The sequence below is a fragment of the Pseudorasbora parva genome, chromosome 12, assembly GCF_024679245.1.
Source record: "Pseudorasbora parva isolate DD20220531a chromosome 12, ASM2467924v1, whole genome shotgun sequence".
NCBI classification, from domain to species: Eukaryota; Metazoa; Chordata; class Actinopteri; order Cypriniformes; family Gobionidae; genus Pseudorasbora; species Pseudorasbora parva.
The window spans coordinates 14,426,962-14,448,069 of NC_090183.1; the positions used below are offsets into that span (position 1 = coordinate 14,426,962).

A 21,108-nucleotide genomic window follows, 5' to 3' on the forward strand; every position below is an offset into this window, starting at 1 on the left:
ATCCCTAATTCTTTGTCCCATCTCTCTCATCTCTCTCTCTCTTTTATCTCCCTCTAATTTCAGTCTATTCATTATTCTCTTTTATGTATTCTTTCGTTAATATCTATATTTCTACTCTCTTGATGCATATTTAGTGTGTACTTTCTGTGTGAATTGTAGTGTTATTTTTAGTCTGTGTTTATTAAACCTCCAAAAGACATTTAATGAGTTGAGTCTGTTGTTCTCCCACATACACAAAGTCAATGAAACTTCCGATCTAACGTTACCTAACTGCTTATGCTACTATGTTAGTAAAGTAAACTGTATGACCATTTGAAATATTGAACTTGACCTGATCAGTAAAGTTAATGTTTCTTATGCGCTCGTAAAGCAGTAATCCCTTATTGAGAATTGATTTGAAAAGTCTATAACTAATTTGCAGGACAAACTTAGTAGGATAATTTCAAGCAATTCCGTAAAGGGTTACTTGTATTTAATTAAACAATTTTCCCTATCGGAAAATTTTAATACGTAATGAACGACTAGCAAATTATATTCATAAATTCATGAATATTGAATATTAAATCCCTTTTGAGTTAATTATTCCCCGAGACATTAAACTCATGAGTCATTGTCGTTACACTACTGCTAGGTTTAGTCGCATACAATAGTCCATAAACCGAATCATGTCCTCATAAACTGCGAGTAAAGACACACAAATGTTCACATACAGTACATACCACAGAGACGGACGTCCTGCTGTTGCTGTTTGTCCTGTTCAATTTATTTCAGCCTCCAAACGATTCTGGATCATATATCTATTAGCTGAATCTGAACGAAAGACGGGTTTCTCCACGCTTGAGGACGTCACCGCTTTGTGTGCGCTCGTCATTCTTTAGCTCCACCCACACGATACGCCTCCAGGCGCTCGTTTTTTTCCGGAAAGACTCGGTACAGCCCATATTTCTTTTATAAATATAATAAAACTTAAGACTTTTCGGAGATATGAAGGGTGCAATTACTCTATAGGTACTCAAGATGGACATGAGATTGACTGAAACTGAGTGTTTCACCCCCCCTTTAATCTAGTGGTCTAATTAACCTGGCATGAATATTGTTGGTTCTCTGAAAATATGCTTATGTTCCTCTATTATAAGATGCTTTGAATAAAATAGTTTACTAAAGGCATAATTATAAATGCAAAAATCCTATAATAATGTGTAATGTCTAGAGCCCTTAAAGAGAATTAGTAAAAAGTTTCTTTCGATTGTAGTTAGTGCAGACGTCCCCTCACTTTTTTCTCTTTTTCTTTCATTCAGGATTTTACATTTCTCTCACGTTCATTAAAACAGCAGCAGAGTTAAGAGGAGTTGCTAAAAGACTCTCAATCTAGCAAATTTATCTTCACTTCTCTAGGTTCTTCTGCATTTCCAATGCTTCTTCTCAAGCTTATTTACCACGGCTATAGTTAACACCTACCCACACACCCACTTCTGCAACCTGAACCTCTGAGGATCCTGTAGCCATGGAGATACCTTGGTCATGAGAGAGAGAGAGAGAGAGAGAGAGAGAGAGAGAGAGAGAGAGAGAGAGCTGACTCACAGATCTACTAGATTTTCACGAGTCAGAGTGACCCACAAAGCAAAAATAGCTTCATGGATACAAAAGAAATGGCAATCGTTCATATCAATCATTTAAGAAACACTCCTTTGAAATATGATTTACGAGACTATTTTTATTTTATGAATTATTATAGCTAATGCATGTCAGTTTAGCTCGAGAAGATGTGTGGGCTTTCTGTGAAAGTTCTTCAGCATCTACTAAAATAAACTGCATGAGACATGTCCTAGTTGTGTCACCACTTAAAATAACTGTGTTGCTCAAAATAACAGTATATGAAAGCATAATTCTTTTGAGTGTCATTTCCGGGAGGCCGTTATTGTTAAAAGACACATTTTTCATTGACCAACACAACCTCTCACTTGTCTACCACTCCATTTCTGTCTGTCTCTGTTGGACGGGTGGTTCAGGGGCAGTCTCTTCACACCATCTCCATTGTCATTCCTCTGTTTGAATCCATTTACACCCTCGCCAATGGTCTTGTGTTCGGAGCTGCTGGTTTTCACGCATGCTGATGAAGCCGGGGAGGGCACCGTGTTGGCTGGGGCAGGAGACTGTTGGCTGCCTGGGGGAGGAGTATGAGGTAGGTGTAGGAAATGCAAGTAAACACATTAAGCCCATGGGCTCCAGCAGTGAGATCAGGAGCTCAGGAGGGCCAACAGCTACCCCGAAAGAGTTAGAGCCTCTGTTAGAAACATCAACCCCCTTCCCCCAAACCTTTGTCCCAAATGCAGCTGAAAGCTGATTGAGTGTGTGGGGACTCGGCTTTGGCTAATAGACTAAACCAAAGTAGGCCAGCTGCCGTGCCGATGTGTTTAAACGACTGCTATGCCTGCTTGCTTTAAGCAAGCTTCGGGGTAACTGGAGCATAAGAGAGATGGGAGTTCAACACATGCAGACAGACAAAACCACACACACACACACGTTTGTTTTTGTGAAATGTGGGGACATTACATATAGGCGCAATGGATTATATACCTTACAAACCGTATTTTCTATCCCCTAAAATTTCTCCTGTCCTCTAAACCTACCCATCACAGGAAACATTCTGCATTTTTACTTTCTCAAAAAAACTCATCCTGTATGATTTATAAGCATTTTGAAAAGTGGGGACATGGCCAATTTCCTCATATTTCACCCTCTCCTTGTAATACCTATGTCATTATACACATTTGTGTCCTCATATCTCACAAAAACATGCCCCCCCCCCCCCCCCCCACACACACACACAAACACACATTTTGTTCAAAATTCATTTTGCTTGCTTAAACGTATTGTTCATCCCCTTCAGGATGTGTTGTTTAATTTTATGAGCAGCATTTTTTGCAGTCCTGCTAACCAAACTTTAAGACATTAGGAATCAATACCTTCATTAGTGTGACTTCGTTATTCTCTAGAAATTAAAAATAAGTAAATCCTAAAAGTGCTTATCAATACTAAACTTCCTATTTTTGGTAATAGGGCTGATTAACAGAGCTGGCTGCAATTTTATTCTACATTTTCACGATAGTGCGACAAAATGTTGGAAGTTATCAATGAATTTATATTTTATTTAATTATTTTCTGGTAACAGGGCTGAATAGTTGAATAGCCTGACAAATGTAGTAATTTCTACATTTTGTTTTTTTCCATTTGTGTCACAAAGTGATGGAATGTTTCATCTGTCAATGTGGGAATAACGTGTTATGAGCACAACTGAATGTTTTAGTAATTCAAATAATTCAGGTTTTATCATTTCAATTGTAGAATAAACTAGAGAAGGACAAGGGAATGTAGGAAAACATGGCTATTTTTAATGGTTACAGATGCTTTAATTGTATTTAATGAGATCAAATACATCTCGTTTATGCTTTAGTTGCATTTGATTTGATTGCCGTACATATTAGCCATCCGTTTTGTGTCTTTCTTGTTTAGTTTCTGTCATATAACAGACACACAAAGCTAAACCACTGCCCTCTTCACCTAGTTGAGAGCTACCAGTCGGGCAATTATTAAGCCAAAGACAGTGTATTGTGTGATTTTGGACTGTATATCAGCACTTACTGTATTTAAGCAAGTCTGTGATAGATAAAGAGTGTTTACTGAGGCCGCTGAAACTGCACAGCAATCAAATGTGTTTCTTTTTTAATTAACATACAGTGCACACTAAATTCCTTGCTGTCTCCTTTCCTTTCAGTGTGGTTTCTGAAAGTCTGGCAACCATGCCTATGTGAATATCTTGTACTAACAAGACACCATTGTGTTCTTGAGAATACTTTCAAAGACTATTAATGCTGCTTTCACGCCATGTCGTAATTACAGTAATTACGAAATAACGTGACTTTCTTCTCAATGCTGTTCACGTCCTCAGCAACAATATCAATGTTAAAATTATTATTATTATGCAGCGGTCGAGTGGTACAAGGGCCACATGGTACAAGATGGAGCTCTCAGAAAATTCAGTTTACAATAATTACGACATGGCGTGAACGCACCTTAAGGCCCATTCTTACCTTCTTCTCCTTCATTCTAGTGTATTATCCGCTGTTGCGGAGTCCACTCTCCAGGTAATTTGCTGTGTAATTTGGCAATCTTCATATATGCCTCGATTGTATCCTGCTATCTCTGCTTTGTTCTTCTGAGTGGGCATTTGCGGTCCACCATGATGTGGTAGGTGCCTTGGACTTGCCCATACCACCGCATTCTCATAATTCTCACAATGACCATATGCCATGGGCTCTTTCTCTTTGCTCCATTCTGTGTCGATCCAGCCCAGTCGGTACGGATATGGTTATAACATTTTCCAAAGTGGGGTTGATATCAGAGTCCTTTGGAATGCAATACAAAAGTGTCAGTCGAGAATTCCAAGGTGAGAACAGTTTGTAATCTTTCCAAACCAAGCTCAAGTGGAAATATAACCGTAACCGTTCCTTACCGTTCCAACTATCACTGTGCAGACATTGTCAGGCCCTCGCCATTGACAGAATATTGCCATCAGACGAAATTGGTCTCCAGGTATTCCGTTTTCTTTTCAAGGATGATAACTATACCGATAACTATAGCGCCAACACCAGTGGACAACTTTGTTCTGTTTTGTCGACTGACACTTTAAAGGGTTAGTTCACCTAAAAATGAAAATTCTGTCATTAATTACTTACCCTAATGTCGTTTGACACCCGTAAGACCTCTGTTCATCTTCGGAACACAAATTAAGATATTTGTGTTGAAATCTGATGGCTCAGACAGGCCTTCATTGACATCAATGTCATTTCTTCTCTCAAGACCCATAAAGGCACTAAAGACGTCGCTACAATTTTATGAAGCTACGAGATTATTTTTTGTGCGCAAAATAAAACAAAATAGCGACTTATATAGTGATGGGCCGATTTCAAAACAAAGTTTCGAACGGTTATGAATCATCGTATTGAATCATGATTCGGATCGCGTGTCAAACTGCTGAAATCATGTGACATTGGCGATCCAAATCATTAATCGATACGCTGATTCATAACCTTTTGGTTATTCTAATTATTATATCTAATTATTAATTAACTATTTCAATTATTCTAGAACCACTGTAGTGAGATGGGCTTTGTAACAACGTCAGTGCCTTTTATGGGTCTTGCGAGTGGAAATGACATTGGTGTCAATGAGCCATCGGATTTCAACAAAAATATCTTCATTTGTGTTCCGAAGATGAACGGCGGTCTTACGTGTGTCGAACGACATTAGGGTAAGCAATTATTGACATAATTTTCTTTTTTTGGGTAAACTAACACTTTAAATGCTCAACCTCTTAAAGCAGAATGGATTCTGATTGGCTGTCAATATTTTTTTATTTTTCATCAGCTTGGAAAATCTTTCTGAAATCATTCCAATATTGCTTTCCTGTGCTGTTATCGTTATAGTTGTGATGTGGATTTTGCTATTCTTTAGAAGGATTTTTAGAACTATATCTAGAGTATGCCAGCCTATAATCACATTAAGAAGTCTGTTAAATATAATAAATCTCAACTGTCCATTTTGATGAAAGCCATAAACCACCTCTGTTAGGACTCCTCACTTGGCACAGGGCAAGTTCCTCAACACACTCCACCAGTGTGCCCCTGATGACGGATGGCATTTCACAATAACCTGCCAGTGCTCCAGTGACGCACTTTGTTTTGATGTTACTATTTGATCTTTTTACAATGTGGTGGAAGAAACAGAGCAAGCTGCTGAAAATGTCAGCTCCGCATTTTTCTCCACACTACGAGAGAAATTAAAAAATAGGGATGTGGATCAGGAAGGAGAGGAGGAAGAAAAAAGCTCAAAAATAATACAGTCTACAGTTAAGTGACCTTTTCAAAATAGACAAGAAGTTGTGGTGAGGTGATGTTACTGTCACTTCTGATAAAAGACGCCAGTGATTGGCTTGTAAAGGTCTCAAACATGTTCTACTCACAAAGGACACATTATGTCTGATGGAGTATGTCATGAGGGCCTTGTGTCATAACAAATATGCTTATTTAAAGTTCTCGGAAACTATAACCTCGAATTCTGATATTTTGTTACCTGTAAGAGATGATAGTGCAGTTCAGTGCTGAACGTTATAACCATTTAAACATTAAAAAAGAAGGAAACATGCCAATAAAGGAGTACAATAAAAAAGTAGACATCCTGTCTTAAAAAATAGACAGCCATCAGCATGCTGTCAAATTTCCACTGACCTTTAGACCATGCCTTCAGCAAAACACACGCACACCGATTATGGTTATCCGCGATCAGGGAGTCAACCATTTCAGTTTCATCATTGAATATTCAATCACTGTGATGGCTTGCGTGGAAGGTTAGTAATCCTATCGCCTTCCATTAGAGACAAAGATAATCAGTGACACTCTACTCAAATACAAAAAAGATTACGGTCACTGACCTGCAGCTGAGGTGTGTGGACATTCCCAAATGTGTCCATTTAATGTGTACACATTTGGGAATGACCATAATGCTATTTGGACTGTAACAGGGCTGAAATCTTATCACACACTAGTGGAGTCTAGTGGAAGAAAGCATGTCCATACCTGCTTCGCTGCACATAGGCTTATTATTGACACAGACATGAAACATGTTAACACAGCAAATTCTAATGGGTGAACTTTAAACATATTCACTTATTGTGGGTGCAAGCCTCAGGTTTAAGTTTTAGCCTATTTTAGCCCTAAGGGAAAATACAAGTTAAGCTTAACTGTGGCATACTGTTGATTACCACCCACATTTTCTTTAAAAAAAGAGAGCAAAATCAAGGTTACAGTGAGGCAATTTCTATGGAAGGACTGTTTATGGGGCTGATTTTTGAAAGACTTAAAAGCAGAAATGTCAAGCATGTCATTTTCTAGATGAAAGCTTCCTTTGTAAAGCTTGTAAAGCATCATGTAAAGCTTACGTGAAATATTTTTGTTTAAAAATTAACAAAATTTCATTATTGAGTAAATAAATATCAAATTTGTCCTCTTGCCTTATCTAAATTCACTACGGTAAGCCTACCCAGCAAGCAATAGCCATCATTTCACCATCTTGGTTGATCCGATATAGTCCGGCTATGAGTAACCCACTTCTTCATTACTTCGTTTTTGCACAAAATAACTTGTGAGATGATATTCCATCATGAAAGCAGAGTCAACAGTGATTACAAGGTGTTTTGATTATTTTCCCCCCCCAATGTGTTCATGTTCTAGATGACTAGTCTAATATTGGGCTATGGTTAGACATCCATTTTCACTGACAGCGTAAAATTTTCCTTGTTTTAGCTTAGATGTCAGGGCTGTGTTTGGACGGCTATTAGAGATTTTTTAAACACAACATTGCTTGTTGGGTATATGTGACCCTGGACCAGAAAACCAGTCATAAGTCACATGGGTATATTTGATGGTAGATTGATAAATGATAGATTTTTCTTTTATACCAAAAATCATTAGGATATTACAGATCATGTTAAATGAAGATATATACCAAATATTGCCCTGTCCTAACAAACTATACATCAATTGAAAGCTTATTTATTAAATTTTTTATTTTTATTCAGATGATATGTATATATATATATATATATATATATATATATATATATATATATATATATATATATATATATATAGAGAGAGAGAGAGAGAGAGAGAGAGAGAGAGAGAGAGAGAGAGAGAGAGATAGATAGATATATATAATATTTTCAAATGTACCCTTATGACATCTTTTTGTCACATAATAGTAACCTAATATTCTCACAGAAGGAGGTACAACAAATATTGTTCTTTAAAATAATCAGCTAGCAATTTTTTCAAATGGACAGTTGTGAATAAAAAACTTCATTGACCTCTTGAGCAATCAGGCCTCCAACCTCCGAGAGACAAAAGGGGAACGCAAGAGTGTGTGGCCAAACATGATCTGAACTATATCCAATGGCATATATGATGTGGTGATCACTGGTAGATGGCTCCTAACTATAGAGATCCCAAACCATCAGATTAATTTGCGCAGGAAAGCAGTGCTGACGCTCAATTGACGACATAACTACTCTTCCAGTGACATGCAATTTTATGTTTCAGCCACAGATGGCGATAGACAGGCAATTCATGTCAAAGTTCTATAGTGTAGCAGGACATTTCCTACTTCCCACTTTGAAGTCGTGATTACAAGCTTGTTGTGTTCAAGTCATTGAGGACACTAGGTTTATTCTTGCTCATTTCTTGAGGAAATTTTATTAAATGTTATATGGTTGACAACCATAAAAACATTCACTGAACTATCTAGATAGTTTCCTTACGATTCTGTAATTTCAGTCACATACATGCTTTTTATAAAACATAGGCTACAATGTACCCTTCAAATGATTAACGGCAAGAAAAAGTGAAAAACATTGTGGAAAAAACTAATAAAGCATAGGCCTTCCTGTCACAGACAGCAGCAATTGTTCTCCCCTTTGGCATGTGTAAAGTTTATTGCCCACCCAACTCAGGAACTTGGGTATGAAAATGATCCTCGAGATTAGATTTTCAAAACCTCCACAGGGACTTTAGATATTATGTTTCGTTAAGCGTCTTGTTCAGTCAGACATTTTACTATCCTTGTGTGCACTGACATGTATTCTATATAGACCTTATGAAGCCCCGGCCCTTTTCAGCTCTGCGCTCGTTGTGTTCTGTCTTCCGATTTGTATTTCCACAGCATGAAGGGAAGATCTTATGAAGATATGAATGGGGGTAACCCTAACCCGTACTTACCCCAGTAATAGGGTAAGAACGGAAGTTTAAAGATGGCTGAGTGCTTGTTTCTGAGTGCTTGAAACGTATTCTACATTCTGTGTAGAACTCTGAGCTCAACTCGAAGTAAAGCAGGCAGAAAAAGAGGCTGGACATGTGGTAACAGGCTTGGTTTTTTTCACGCTCATGTTGAGGTGACTGGACTCATCGTGAAACCCAAATGTGTGACCATCTGTGCTTATGTTGCTGTACCACCATCTCTTTATTATAGCCTCTAGTAGGCCCACATAACAATTTCCATTCATTATAGCACATATTGTGTAACGGCATTAAAATATACCCCTGCTTTTAGACTATATATTATATTGATCCAAAGACGCATGGAAATCTATCTCTCACTTTTGACTTAATTTGAGAGGCCTCTGCGCTAAAAATAACAGATTTTGATGGATCCACGCAGAGCATGTTCATGTCTGCAGCAGAGTAACTAAGGCTAGATATTTTTTTGATGATGGATGAGCATTCCCTCGGGCCGATGTCAGTGAGTGGAAGCATTGCAGCTTATGTAATGTTTATGCTGTTTTTGCCAACAAAAAAGAGTCACTCCTCCATGTTTTGCATGTCATTTTCCCGTTCTAGAATCCTCTAAAACATTTATCATGAAAATGGATTTGTCAATAGCGAACCAATCTTGTACGCCATCAGTAACTGCTTTGACCTGTTCACTGTAGAAAATAGTTTTGTTTAGTTAGCAGAATCTACACTACCGTTCAATAGTCTGAAGTTAGTTCTCAGTTAGTAAGTCAGCAAGGATGCATACAATTGATTCTAAAGAAATGTACAATGTTACAAAAGATTTCTATCTCAAATAAATGCTGTTCTTTTGAACATTCTATTCAAGTCAAGTCAAGTCACCTTTATTTATATAGCACTTTTTACAATGCCGATTGTAATGTTGGATTCGGATGTCATCGAGCTAAATTCAATTGTCAATAGCTGGTGTACATATTCATCAAAGAATTTATGAAAAAATATGAATATGTTTCCACAAAAGAGCACAACCATTTTCAACACCGATCAATTTAAGAACTATAACATATTATAATCATTTCTGAAGGATCATGTGAGACTGAAGCCTGGAGTAATACTGACAATTCAGCTTTGCCATCACGAAAATAAAATGCATTTTAAAAATATTAAAATAGCCTACATTATTTTTTTTGTTATTCTTTCAAAAACATTGACGGCAAACTTTGAACGGCGGTGTATCTTCTAGTGTATAACAGCACTCAATGAACTTCCTAAATAAAATAAAGATCTATTAAAAATGTGTTTTATTATTATGATTTATAATGCAGTAAATATTTTATAAAAGCAACAAAGGCACTCTAAAGGGCTTGCAGGCATGACACAGCCCAACACCTCTCATATGTTGTTATTCTTTAAAGGGGTCATGAATTGCGTTGTTTTATTGTTTTATGATGTTTCCTGTGGTGCACTTATAATGTTAGAGTGCTTTTTACAATTTTTTCGATAATTTATAACTAAAATACATTTTGTCTACCCTGATTTTAGTTTGAATGCTTTGTTGTAAGGGGCGTGTCTGCTGTGAGACTTCAGTGTAAACGCCCACTCCTGTGATTGGCTAACGTCTTTCCATTTGATATAGTATTACTCTCTCTTTTAGTGCGTTTTTACTATTACAACTCTCATGGTTAACTCATCGTGAAACGTGTGGCATTACATCTATATCTATGGCATTATATTTAGATCTATGGCAATATATTAAGATCTTGGCACGAAACGTTGCAGAGATGAACATTGTAGCCAATCACAGACATGAAGCAGTGATCTCGTCATTGCAACTCAGTTTCTGTACACTAGCGAGTGCTTTCACCTTCACTAACAGAGCACGTGATATAGAGAGATTCCTTAAATAAAACAGGAGTCACTGATAAACTCTCGCGGTTTGATTGATAGCTTCAGTGTGCGCTGCTCCAACGATCGCAAAGCAAGCTTTATTTGATCGTTTTCTTTATAGAATTGAATCACCGTTAAATAACAGACTATTTTCATCCTACTGAGAGAAACATGCAAGTTGAAGTTTAGTCACTGATTTGATTTCTGACACATAGACAAAGAACATCTGACTGTATAATGAATCATTACATTTCAGATCACACTGCAGGCAAAATTGGCCCGTATCTGATTTTTTATGGGTCAAGTGACCAGCTCAGACTTCTTAAGAGGTAGTGTGAACACTCAAATCTAGCCCAGATCTGATTTTTCCCAATGCGGCCGCAGTGTGAACAACCAAGGCGGATTTGATGTGACTTTTAGGTCAATCTATGTTGACATTTGTCACAATTATGTGCCAGTGAGTTAGCCCTAGACACAACAGACACAGACAGTAATTTTAAAAACTTGACTAGATATGGAGAACAGCGATGGAGTGAGTCAGTGGAGGGAGAGTGATGTGTTAGACCTAATTAGTATATGGGGAGATACTTCAATTAAAGCTACGCTAGAAGGATCCTACCATAACTGCTCCGTTTTTGAAAAAATAGCACACGAAATAGAAGAACGGGGACAAACATGACTTCAGTGCCAAAGGAAGGTGACAAAAGGCCAAAATAACCAATTTTGCTCTTTCTTTTCGTTCTTCTCCTCTTCAGCACTTGCTCATTAATGTTATGGCTTCCTTACCCAAACATTTTAAAATAAAAGTGAAAATGCTTACTTCCTCCATAACCTCCCGAACTTTAGTGCAACAGTGTCTGATGTCATTGATATCGTGTTTTTTTGCACATGCGGGTTAGTTTGAAACCTCGAACATTTCACACTGGAATCAGATTTAGGCCACATTTTAAAAGGTAATGTGAACAGCCAAACAAAAAATCAGATCTGAACAAAAAATCAGAATTGAGCATTAAGACTTGCGGTGTCAACTGGGCATTAGTTACATGTTGCATTACTGTCGAGTGCAGGCAGTATCCTCAATGGTTTGTTTTGCTTGGTAGCTCGATCTGGTTTAACACCAGGCCTATGTTACTTAGGCTACCTATTCTATTGCATGTCATGCGCGGATCTGTGGGCAGGGCTAAACAGGCAGTGATGAAGTATAGGCGTTGATCTTCTTCTGCAGAGGCGGTGCTTGCCTCCCTTTGACGTCATAGATCCCCACTTTGAAAAACATGTTGTTTGCTGGGCCTGGCATAAATAAAAGCTTTTATTGGACTAACAAGGATGTTTTCAGTTCTGAAACTTACAGGATATCCCTAAAGTATGATGACCTTTAATGTCAAAAGCACAAGGAAAATTAGTTTATGACACCTTTAAATATACTTTTCTTATGAGGTAAAGTATAGACGGTTTCAACGGTAACAACATAAACAAACGCTACTGCGCATGCGCGCTTTTGTGGCCCAAACTTAACTTCCGGTAGACATCAATAACACCAGAGGATGCGTTATCTTTCTTATGCGTTAGCATCTTTAATTTTGATTGTGCACCATTATCTTAATGTATAGATTTTTTTTTGTTTCAGCATGTTTATTATAAATAATCTCCCATTTATGTCTTTAATATAGAGTGGGAAAACGCCCCACTTAAAGGGTAGGTCACCCAAAACTGAAAATCCTGTCATTCATTACTCACCGTCACGTTGATCCCAGAGTTTCTGCTAGAAAACAATGGTGCCGGTCAAAGTGACCGGCAGAGGTTTCGTTTTCCGGACATTTTGATGATATGCCGGTCAAAAACTCCTGAAAGCAGTTTATGTAACTTAAAAAAAATGACCATGTTTATTAGCCGAACTTTCAAATAGACGGGAAAAAAACATGAACGTCCGATTGGCGTCAGTCAACCAATTTATTTAACTCATAGGCGTAATTTGCGGGTGGGACAGGTGGGACATGTCCCTACCACTTTTTTAAAACATCTTGCTTCACGGATTAACCTAACTAATACAAACAATGCAGTTCAATGCAGCAAACGCGGCTCATGCAATCTTCACACAGACGAGTGCTTCTAACGCTTAACGCCGTTGCAGAGACTTTCTATTTGTTCCGGTCAGATCGCGAAACAAAACGCACAAAAACTGTCCCTGCTCTTGATGTACAGCCACTGATGATATTCGGTTTTGATGAGAGAAAAAATAGGCTAAGAGGGCAGATTAGAAACGAGAACTTCTGACACGTTTAACAGACTAGACCAGGGATTATAAGCAAAGTGTGCAAATCTATTTGCCTTTATTCACGTGAAAATCTTTAGATGCAATAATTAAACGCAATTAATAAATTTAATTATAAACTCAGTATGTCTCATTTAGTTGGTAACATTTAAATTGGCCACCGTGTGAAATGACAAAATCATATAATAGAATATAACAGATACTGATAACTACAAGCAGGTAAGCACTACAAGATGTTTTTGAAATCATTAGAGAAAACGACAAAATTACTTATTCACAAAATTACGTGTGTGAATAAGTGCTGTTAAAAATGTGCTTGCACCCGATCATATTCAGTAGAAGGTAAAAAAAAAAAAAAAAAAATCCCTTAAACTTTACCATCCCGCTCATGCCCATCGCCGTGATCATCTGTATCCAGCTGGTTGTTTACCGTGAGTTCTGAACACTGCACCATGTGCTTATTTAAATCTTTTAGTTTCTACACATATTAGGCTACATATTCCTCATGTCTGAGGCAAGCCTGCCGAGTTTCAGTTTGAGACGCTTACTTATTTATTTCTTATTAATTAAATACATGCAATTAACCGAAGAACCCTTTATTAAAATTAAGAGACAATTTGTACAAAACGAAAGAAAGGCTTTTTACAAAACAAAACTTAATATTAAACTAAATATAACCACCAAAATCATTTCTGACCCACTCGCATCTTTGCACTTATAGCCTATCATAATCAGATGAAATCTAAAAATAATATTATAATATTTACATAAATATGAAGAAAAAAAACATTGTTTAAAGGCTACAACAAGTATAGTAAGCTACAGATTTATGTCATGTCTGAGCTGGATTTGAACGAACATAATTTTACCGGTGGGTTCACAGTAGCCTATATAAATGCATGCGCACTCGCCTTTCAATTATGCAATGCGTCGGCATAACATGTTTCTTTGTTTCATAATATAAGAATAATGTTGGGAAACTTGTGTCATGTGCTCTCTGCTTGATTTTTAATATTTATATCATGTTAACCAAGAATAGTACGTCAAAATGTATTTCTACTGAGTAGTGCGCCATACAAACAGACACAGACCGGAAGTTAACTTCGGGCCAGGCGCGTAACCGTAGCAACGCGCGTGCGTTCGATGAAACCGTCTATAGAAGATAATTTCTGGTAAAATTTGTATTCATATTTCCCAACACTTTCACTAATGTTATTGCCTATTACTATAAAAGCTGATTGCACAGTTTTTTTTTTTTATTTTGTTTGTGATGCAGCTATTCGTGTGGCCATTTCTAATAAGAGCACTTACCATCTCGTTCATTGAAGATAGAAAATTCAATGTTGCCTGGCAACCACAAAGAGCACTTTCCTCAAAAAGTAAGTGTTGATGTAATCAGCAAAGCCAAAAGCACTTATTTCAAAGTGTTGTGTATTAAACAGTGATATTGTTATTTTCCTCACATGACCTAAAGAATATCCGATAACCTCTTTTAACAGGACATTCAGCTTTCAGCATCCTGAAAAGGAGGATGTTTCTGTCAGACTGATAAATAACAGGCTGTACGAACCAAAGTCATTAATATTGAAGAAAACAATATACATTTTTGAATATATGTTAAACAAAATGTCTTGATTCTGTGTGCCACAGAGGGAACATTCTGTCCAACAGCGTCTTGCATGCTACACTACAAAGTGGCTTTAATCTAGATTTAAGAGGAAGGGGAGGGAAATGGGTTGAGAGGGAGGAGAAAAGGTTTCTAACAGGGAAGAGGTTCATCAGCAACATTCAAGACAATACTGCTCCCTACTGTTCGAAACAAGAATGGATTTTTGTAAGAAGTGTGCATGACTTGCTTTGTCAGAAAGCAACTGATTGTATAGAATTCCAATACAATGGTTGGACATACAGATGGATCCACTGGTGTTTTTATTCATAATATTTCCCAAATTCTAGTCATCAAAACTATTAATGGTAGTATTTAAATTCTTACTCAAAGTCGCCATCTTGTGTGTAAAATACAGCTCTTCACACACCAAACATTCTCCATAGAAATGTATACATAGACGCCTCATTAGCAGATTTGTTTTCTATGGGCCGTATTATGCTTAAGCCATCCGCCATATCGGAACGGTCAAAGTCGGTCCGTAAACATTCGAGAGTTGACTGCGTCTGTAACTAGCCTACATGTATGAGCTTCAGCTGATGCTTTTGCCAATAACACAATACAACAAGACGACGGGTTTAGCTAACACGACATAGCCTACACAAATTATCATAGTTTAAAGGCCTGTAATAATGAGTTAATAGATTTAAAAACAACACATTCTCACCTGCGAATGGTTATCCCATTTATTCAGGAATATAAATATCTGCGGGTTTTACTATCCGATGCTGTTTAATAATGTTGTGGTAATATACATACTCTTTTTTTAATAGATTTATTTTTTTATTTTTTTACTGAGTGACAACAGCACCTAAAACTTTACCTTTTCCAAGATGGCGGATGCGTCGACGTTTCTGTAGCGGTCGAATGTGTCATCTTCATATGTTTAATGATTCTCTTAACCAATTTATTGAGGTGCATCCTGGCCCTAAAGAACAGGAGCCAAATGATGGTTGCAACGTTAGCTTCTGTTCCATAATTATCCGTCCCAACATTCAGTTTTTTTTATTGCTGCATGCAATCATGTTAGTTAAGGATTAACTAAAGTTAAGGATTTTTTTTTTTTTTTTTTTTTTTTTGAGGGTGAGGAGGGATAATGCAATTCACTTTTCTTGGTTGATGTGGTCTCACATTCTACATAACTCATCCTGTTTTCCTCGACAGTGTAATTGCTTTAACTTTTATGTATTTTTAAACATGGATTTACGAAAAAAATAAAAAAAAATTCTTTGAGAAGCCTCTGGTACTTTCATATTACATATTCTGTATATTAGTAGTACCTTGCGATTATACAATTATTGATAGTTGTTTTAAATCATGCGGAAACTTTTAAAATAAAATGCACCTGTTTGATATTCAGTCATCATACTACATCCTTACCATGGTATTACCATGGCCTTTGAGATGAGAAACCAACTGGTCCAAACAAATCTAAAATGAATGAATAAATAGGACACAGTTTCAAAATGACCATTTATTTTTTCTTCTTTTCTTTTTTGTAAAAGAACTTAAATACTGCTAGATTTGCCTTTTACACAATTATATTCCATAAAACATTTTTTTCTTTCAAATTTGTTATAAATTAAAATGATATGCATGCAATTTTGCATTTCCATCCTTAATTTTCAACTTTCACAAAAAAGGAAAAAATTGACACATTTTTATTCTTTTATCTGGAGCTCAGATGAAGCTGCTGTGAAACGGGAGAGAGCAGGATGACGGGAAGGGATGAACAACGTTCCGGTTTTACAGAGAAGTTCCATCTGATTGTCTCAGGCAGCAAATTCAGAGATTTCAGATTTTTTTGTTTAGTCCAGTTCTGGCATTGACTGCCAAATTCCTCATGTTCATTCATCCTCATTATATAATTAACAGAGAAGCATGCTCATAGACAAATGCATACAGAATGTACTCGTTGCGGTCCTTCGTTTTTCAGAGTTAATTTTTTTCTTTAAAATGTATTCTTTTGAAAATGCACAAACTAGCATAAATTAATAAGGCGAGAATATGCAGGCGAGGAAATCCATGGTTTGCCAAGGCCTTGTGTCTGTAAGTTTCAGTTCCAGGTGTGAACGGCTTCCCTATGTTGAGGACCTACTTGTCCTTGGACGGTCCCTTTCACCCTGAAAACGTATGAGCAGAAGAACATCACTTGTCGGATTTAGTCCGTAGTATTTGAGACGGGGCAAGCGGTCTGCCTTTGCCGAGGAGGTCACTGCATATCGGCTGAAGTGGGCTGGACGCCAGCTGCTCCAGTTGGCAGGGTGGAGAACAGGGTGCCAGTCACTCCTAAAGAATCAGAGCTAAACTAACCTTTTCATCATGGTCATTCGATGGTCTTCTTTTAGAGACACCAAGCACCCTTGAGAAAAGATGGATCTAGCTAAATTACAATGTACAAAAGTGCCCTAATTTCTGGTTTTAAATCATGAAAATGAATCATAAAAAGACTTGCTAACTCTACTGAGGACTAGATCACGTGACACTTTTGTTCGGCATTCCTATGCGTCTCTTTAAGCTGTCTTCCTAATTGAAAATAACGCCTGGCAAGAAATGAGTCTATGGGACTGCAGTGCGTCATGCTAAACTTCACAGATGAGTGTCTGTCTGTGGCTGAATCTGAGATTCCTGCGGTTTAAGGCAGAAGTTAAAATTCCTCCGCCTAAGAAACTCCAAGATCACTGTATTTAAGATTCTATTTCTGTAACAAAAGACAGCTGGCAGTAGGTTTGTGTTAGTTACATTATTACTGAAATGTTCCAGTTTGGCAGCCATTTTCTCGGGGTCCTGCTTATTGGTCTGTCCGCTCAAGTTATGCACTAATGACGAGGGAAAGCATGCGGTCAGGTAACATGCTGGCAATAATGACATAAAGACTAACTGAGCTCCTTATTCAGTTTTCAGGGATCCTGTATACACCCTTTGAAACTCTCTGATTCTCTGCTATTGCTAGCTTCACAGAATATTTGCTTTTAAAGGCCAACCAATCATTCAATTCCATTTCGAAGTTAAATGGTTGCTTGGTAGAAGGAAAACCTGCCTTTTTGCAACAGAATAGACAAAACAAATAATCAACAAGCATATTAACATAACATAACAAAACATAACAACTGTCTCCAATTGCATGTTAAAAGGTCCTCTTTTCCCAGGCAGACATGTTGAGCCTCGTATAAGCAGGTGGAAATGCAGGCTTTGGTCAGATGGCGAAGGTTCAGGAGGGGCTAAACAGTTTCTGCTTTGTAGCTCAAGAGACCCTAACAAAAGGAAAACGTAATGGAAGATGTATACAATTCTGGACAGAAGCCATCTTGGCTCGGTGGCTCTGTGGCTCAGGCTTGGAGGACGAAACGGGGCAGGGTGGCTCAGAGCCGGTGTCTTGAGTCCTGGCTGTAGCTGCCTGGGGAACTGCGATTGCGGTGGGGCTTGTAGGTGTCCTGGTAGGGGTCCTGGTAGCCCTGCTGCTCTTCCATGTAGTGGTGGTCTCGACCGCTGCCGCCGTGCTGCGAGCCAGATGAGCCCCGGTTTCGTCCCTTGTGCGCTCGCTCGTTGTGGTAGTTCTCATCTGAGGTCATCAGGTTGCGCCGTTCGTTGGGGGTGGAGTTGTCCCCGGTGTGGTTGGCGTGCCGTGTTTTTTGTCCCTGTTGATTCTAATGTACAAGTACCAAATAAAGTAAGAGCCAGCACTGATTTTAAAGATATAGTTTAACCAACAAAAGAAAATTCATCATTTATCACCCTCAAGTTGTTCCACACCTGTATGGATTTCTTTCTTCTGCTGGACACAAAATTTCATATTTTGAAGAATTTGGGTAACCAAACAGTTGTTGGGCCCCATTGACTTCCATAGTATGGATTAAAAAACACTGACATTCAGTTACCGACATTCAGCAGAAGAAAGAAAGTCATACAGGTTTGCAACAACTTGAAGTTGAGTAAACGATGACAGAATTGTAATTTTTGGGTGAACTATTCCTTTAAGTGTTGTGTGCATGAATGTTTTTTTTTAATACACTACCATTTAAATGTAAAAAAAGAAAAATAAATTAATTAATACTTACATTAAAGATACAATAATTGATCAAAAGTGACAGTGAAGACATTTATAGGCCTGGTTTCACAGACAAGGCTTAGATTTTGGCCTTATTTCAATAAGGTCAGTTAAAAGCCCCGTTTCCACCACATGAACTTTACCCAGGAACCAGGAACTTTGGGTGGTACTTTGTGTGTTTTGACCGCAGGAACCAGGGTCTAAATGAAGTTCCGGGTAAATATTTCCCCCTCCAAACGGCCCTGCTCGCAAGGTAGTACTTTTTCAAAGTTCAGGAACTTTCGAGGGTGGGACTTGGGCGCTGAACATGCTGATTGGTTTAGCGCCTCACGCAGCATTATGTCAAAGGGCATTTTTAAAAGTCTTTTGCGAGGTTCGGTCTACGTTCAGTAAATATCAGTCTTGCTCTCTGTCTGGCGCACTCCGCGTTTGTCTCAGCCATCTCACGTGCAATGTCCGTAGTAGCTGATAATAATATAACGTTACATTGTCATTTTAAATCTAGCTTTACAAGCTTTCTGAATATGCTGCATGCTGCTGAATCTGCATATTAGTGCTCTTTTCTGTCGTTGTTAATTACCTTAGTAAACCTATACATAACCAGCAAAAGCAGCACAGCTTGAATCTCTTCCATACTCGTTATTATTTTTTTTCACCATGTAAACGACCTGACCGATTACTTTTAAGTGCGTGTCCTTACATGACGTGACCGTGCGCGCCGCGCTCATGTTGACAAGAGAGGAAAGTTCATTTTTCTGAGGGGTAAACTTTTTATTTCGTAAGTTATGAAGATAACGTTGGAGTAATGACACAGCGTTTATTGCCCCAGGCAGTTTTTACTTTAACTCTGCGACTGACAGAATAAAGTTTTTTTTTCTGAGATGATTATTACACTTTACAACAAATAAATAGCTATAAATAATACTGTATTAGTCCTGGTGGCCGTTAAGAGTTGCTATGGCTACAGTTAACACATTCCAGCTGCTGGAGAAAACAGCGATGACATTTTTGATGCGACAGACAAACTGCATGTGACAAAATGATTGAGATTGAAAGTCATCACATGTAAACACCAGATCGGTTTAGATAACGTCTCATGTAAATAGTCCACTAAATCTGTCAACCGGTACACACAAAAATGATCACTGTCTTTCACTGACTTGAAGGAACAGTCGCGCGCAGTCCTACATCTGATCACCGGACTAATTTGCCTAATCTTCACGGAACTTTAGATCGCGGTGGAAACGCAGACAGTTGTAGGTCTGGGGGGGAGAAAAGTTCCTGTAAAAAAGTTCCTGGTACAAATTGTTCCGGGTAATTTTAGTGGAAACGGGGCTAAAGCTACACTATGTAACTTTTTTGTCCGCTAGAGGGCGCCTATTCAAAACGAAGTCATAGTTTGATAACGCCAAGTTTGAGCTCAGAATCTTGGGACATGTGGTCTTCACCTTACAGCCGGTGGAAAAGAATTGGGATAGGACTCGGGCAGAAATCATGTTCATGGATGCGATTATTAACATTCTTGTAGTATGAAGCAGAGCAGGACAGAGTGTTGTGGAGTTGAGCAAGGCTGCTGGAGCGATTGTTACGGAACACACTGCTCGCCAGCAGCGGGACTTTTATTATGACGGGACACAGTCATGGGCGCCATTTCCGCTTTTCCGGTCTTGGGTATTTCCAGCTCTGTTTATCATATTAGATACATTTAAGTGTGTTTAATATTATGACGTTACTCTGTGCGTTCGCTCTGCGGCTGCTTTGACACTTGTTATACACTGCTAAGAGTAAAACGTTTCTGCCAAAACAAAAAAAATAGAAACCGAGGGTCACGACGATATGACGCAATTGACAAATAGTTGGAAACATTTGAGATATTGTAATAACTCAAATGAACAAAATATATAACACTGGCCAGGTGGTTTTTGGATATTTTACTGCAACAATCCTACCTAGGGCACCTTTAAGTAGCTTTTATAAATGTACCTTAGAAAAAAATCATTACAGGTATGTATCTTGAGACAAAATAAGTAGACTGACATAATGTAAGATTTGCAAGTGCAAGTTGCTTTCAGTTAAAACAGCTGAAACATGCATTTTAGTCTAAGACTAGGCTTAAGCATTAAGAAATCTGATAATGTTTAACATATTTATAGACACTGTTCTACATAAAATATATAAACTATTATTTTAAAGAAAGATAACATAGGAATACTTTGCAAGTGACAAATGTGGGAAACAAATGTTCAAATATTAAAGGCCCACTGAAGTGCTTTGGAACGCGCCGCATTATTCAATGTGTTGACGTAATTTCCCCTAAAACGGCTCCAGCTGTTAGCAGCTCCTCCCCTTTTTTGAAACAGCCAATAGCGTTTAGTTAATTAATATAAAGTTT

The 21,108-nt window shown here is 38.0% G+C and overlaps 1 protein-coding gene across 3 annotated transcripts in view; it reads right to left on the bottom strand.

The window, feature by feature from the left end:
* Positions 1–16,127: 16,127 nt before the first annotated feature.
* cacnb4b (calcium channel, voltage-dependent, beta 4b subunit) overlaps positions 16,128–21,108 on the bottom strand; it is a 45,794-nt gene continuing 40,813 nt past the window's right edge. For all 3 annotated transcript variants that reach the window (XM_067459297.1, XM_067459298.1, XM_067459299.1), the window contains one exon: positions 16,128–18,315. In XM_067459297.1, the coding sequence (XP_067315398.1) occupies positions 18,031–18,315 (285 nt within the window). In that variant the 3' untranslated portion in view covers positions 16,128–18,030. The remainder of the gene's footprint in view (positions 18,316–21,108) is intronic.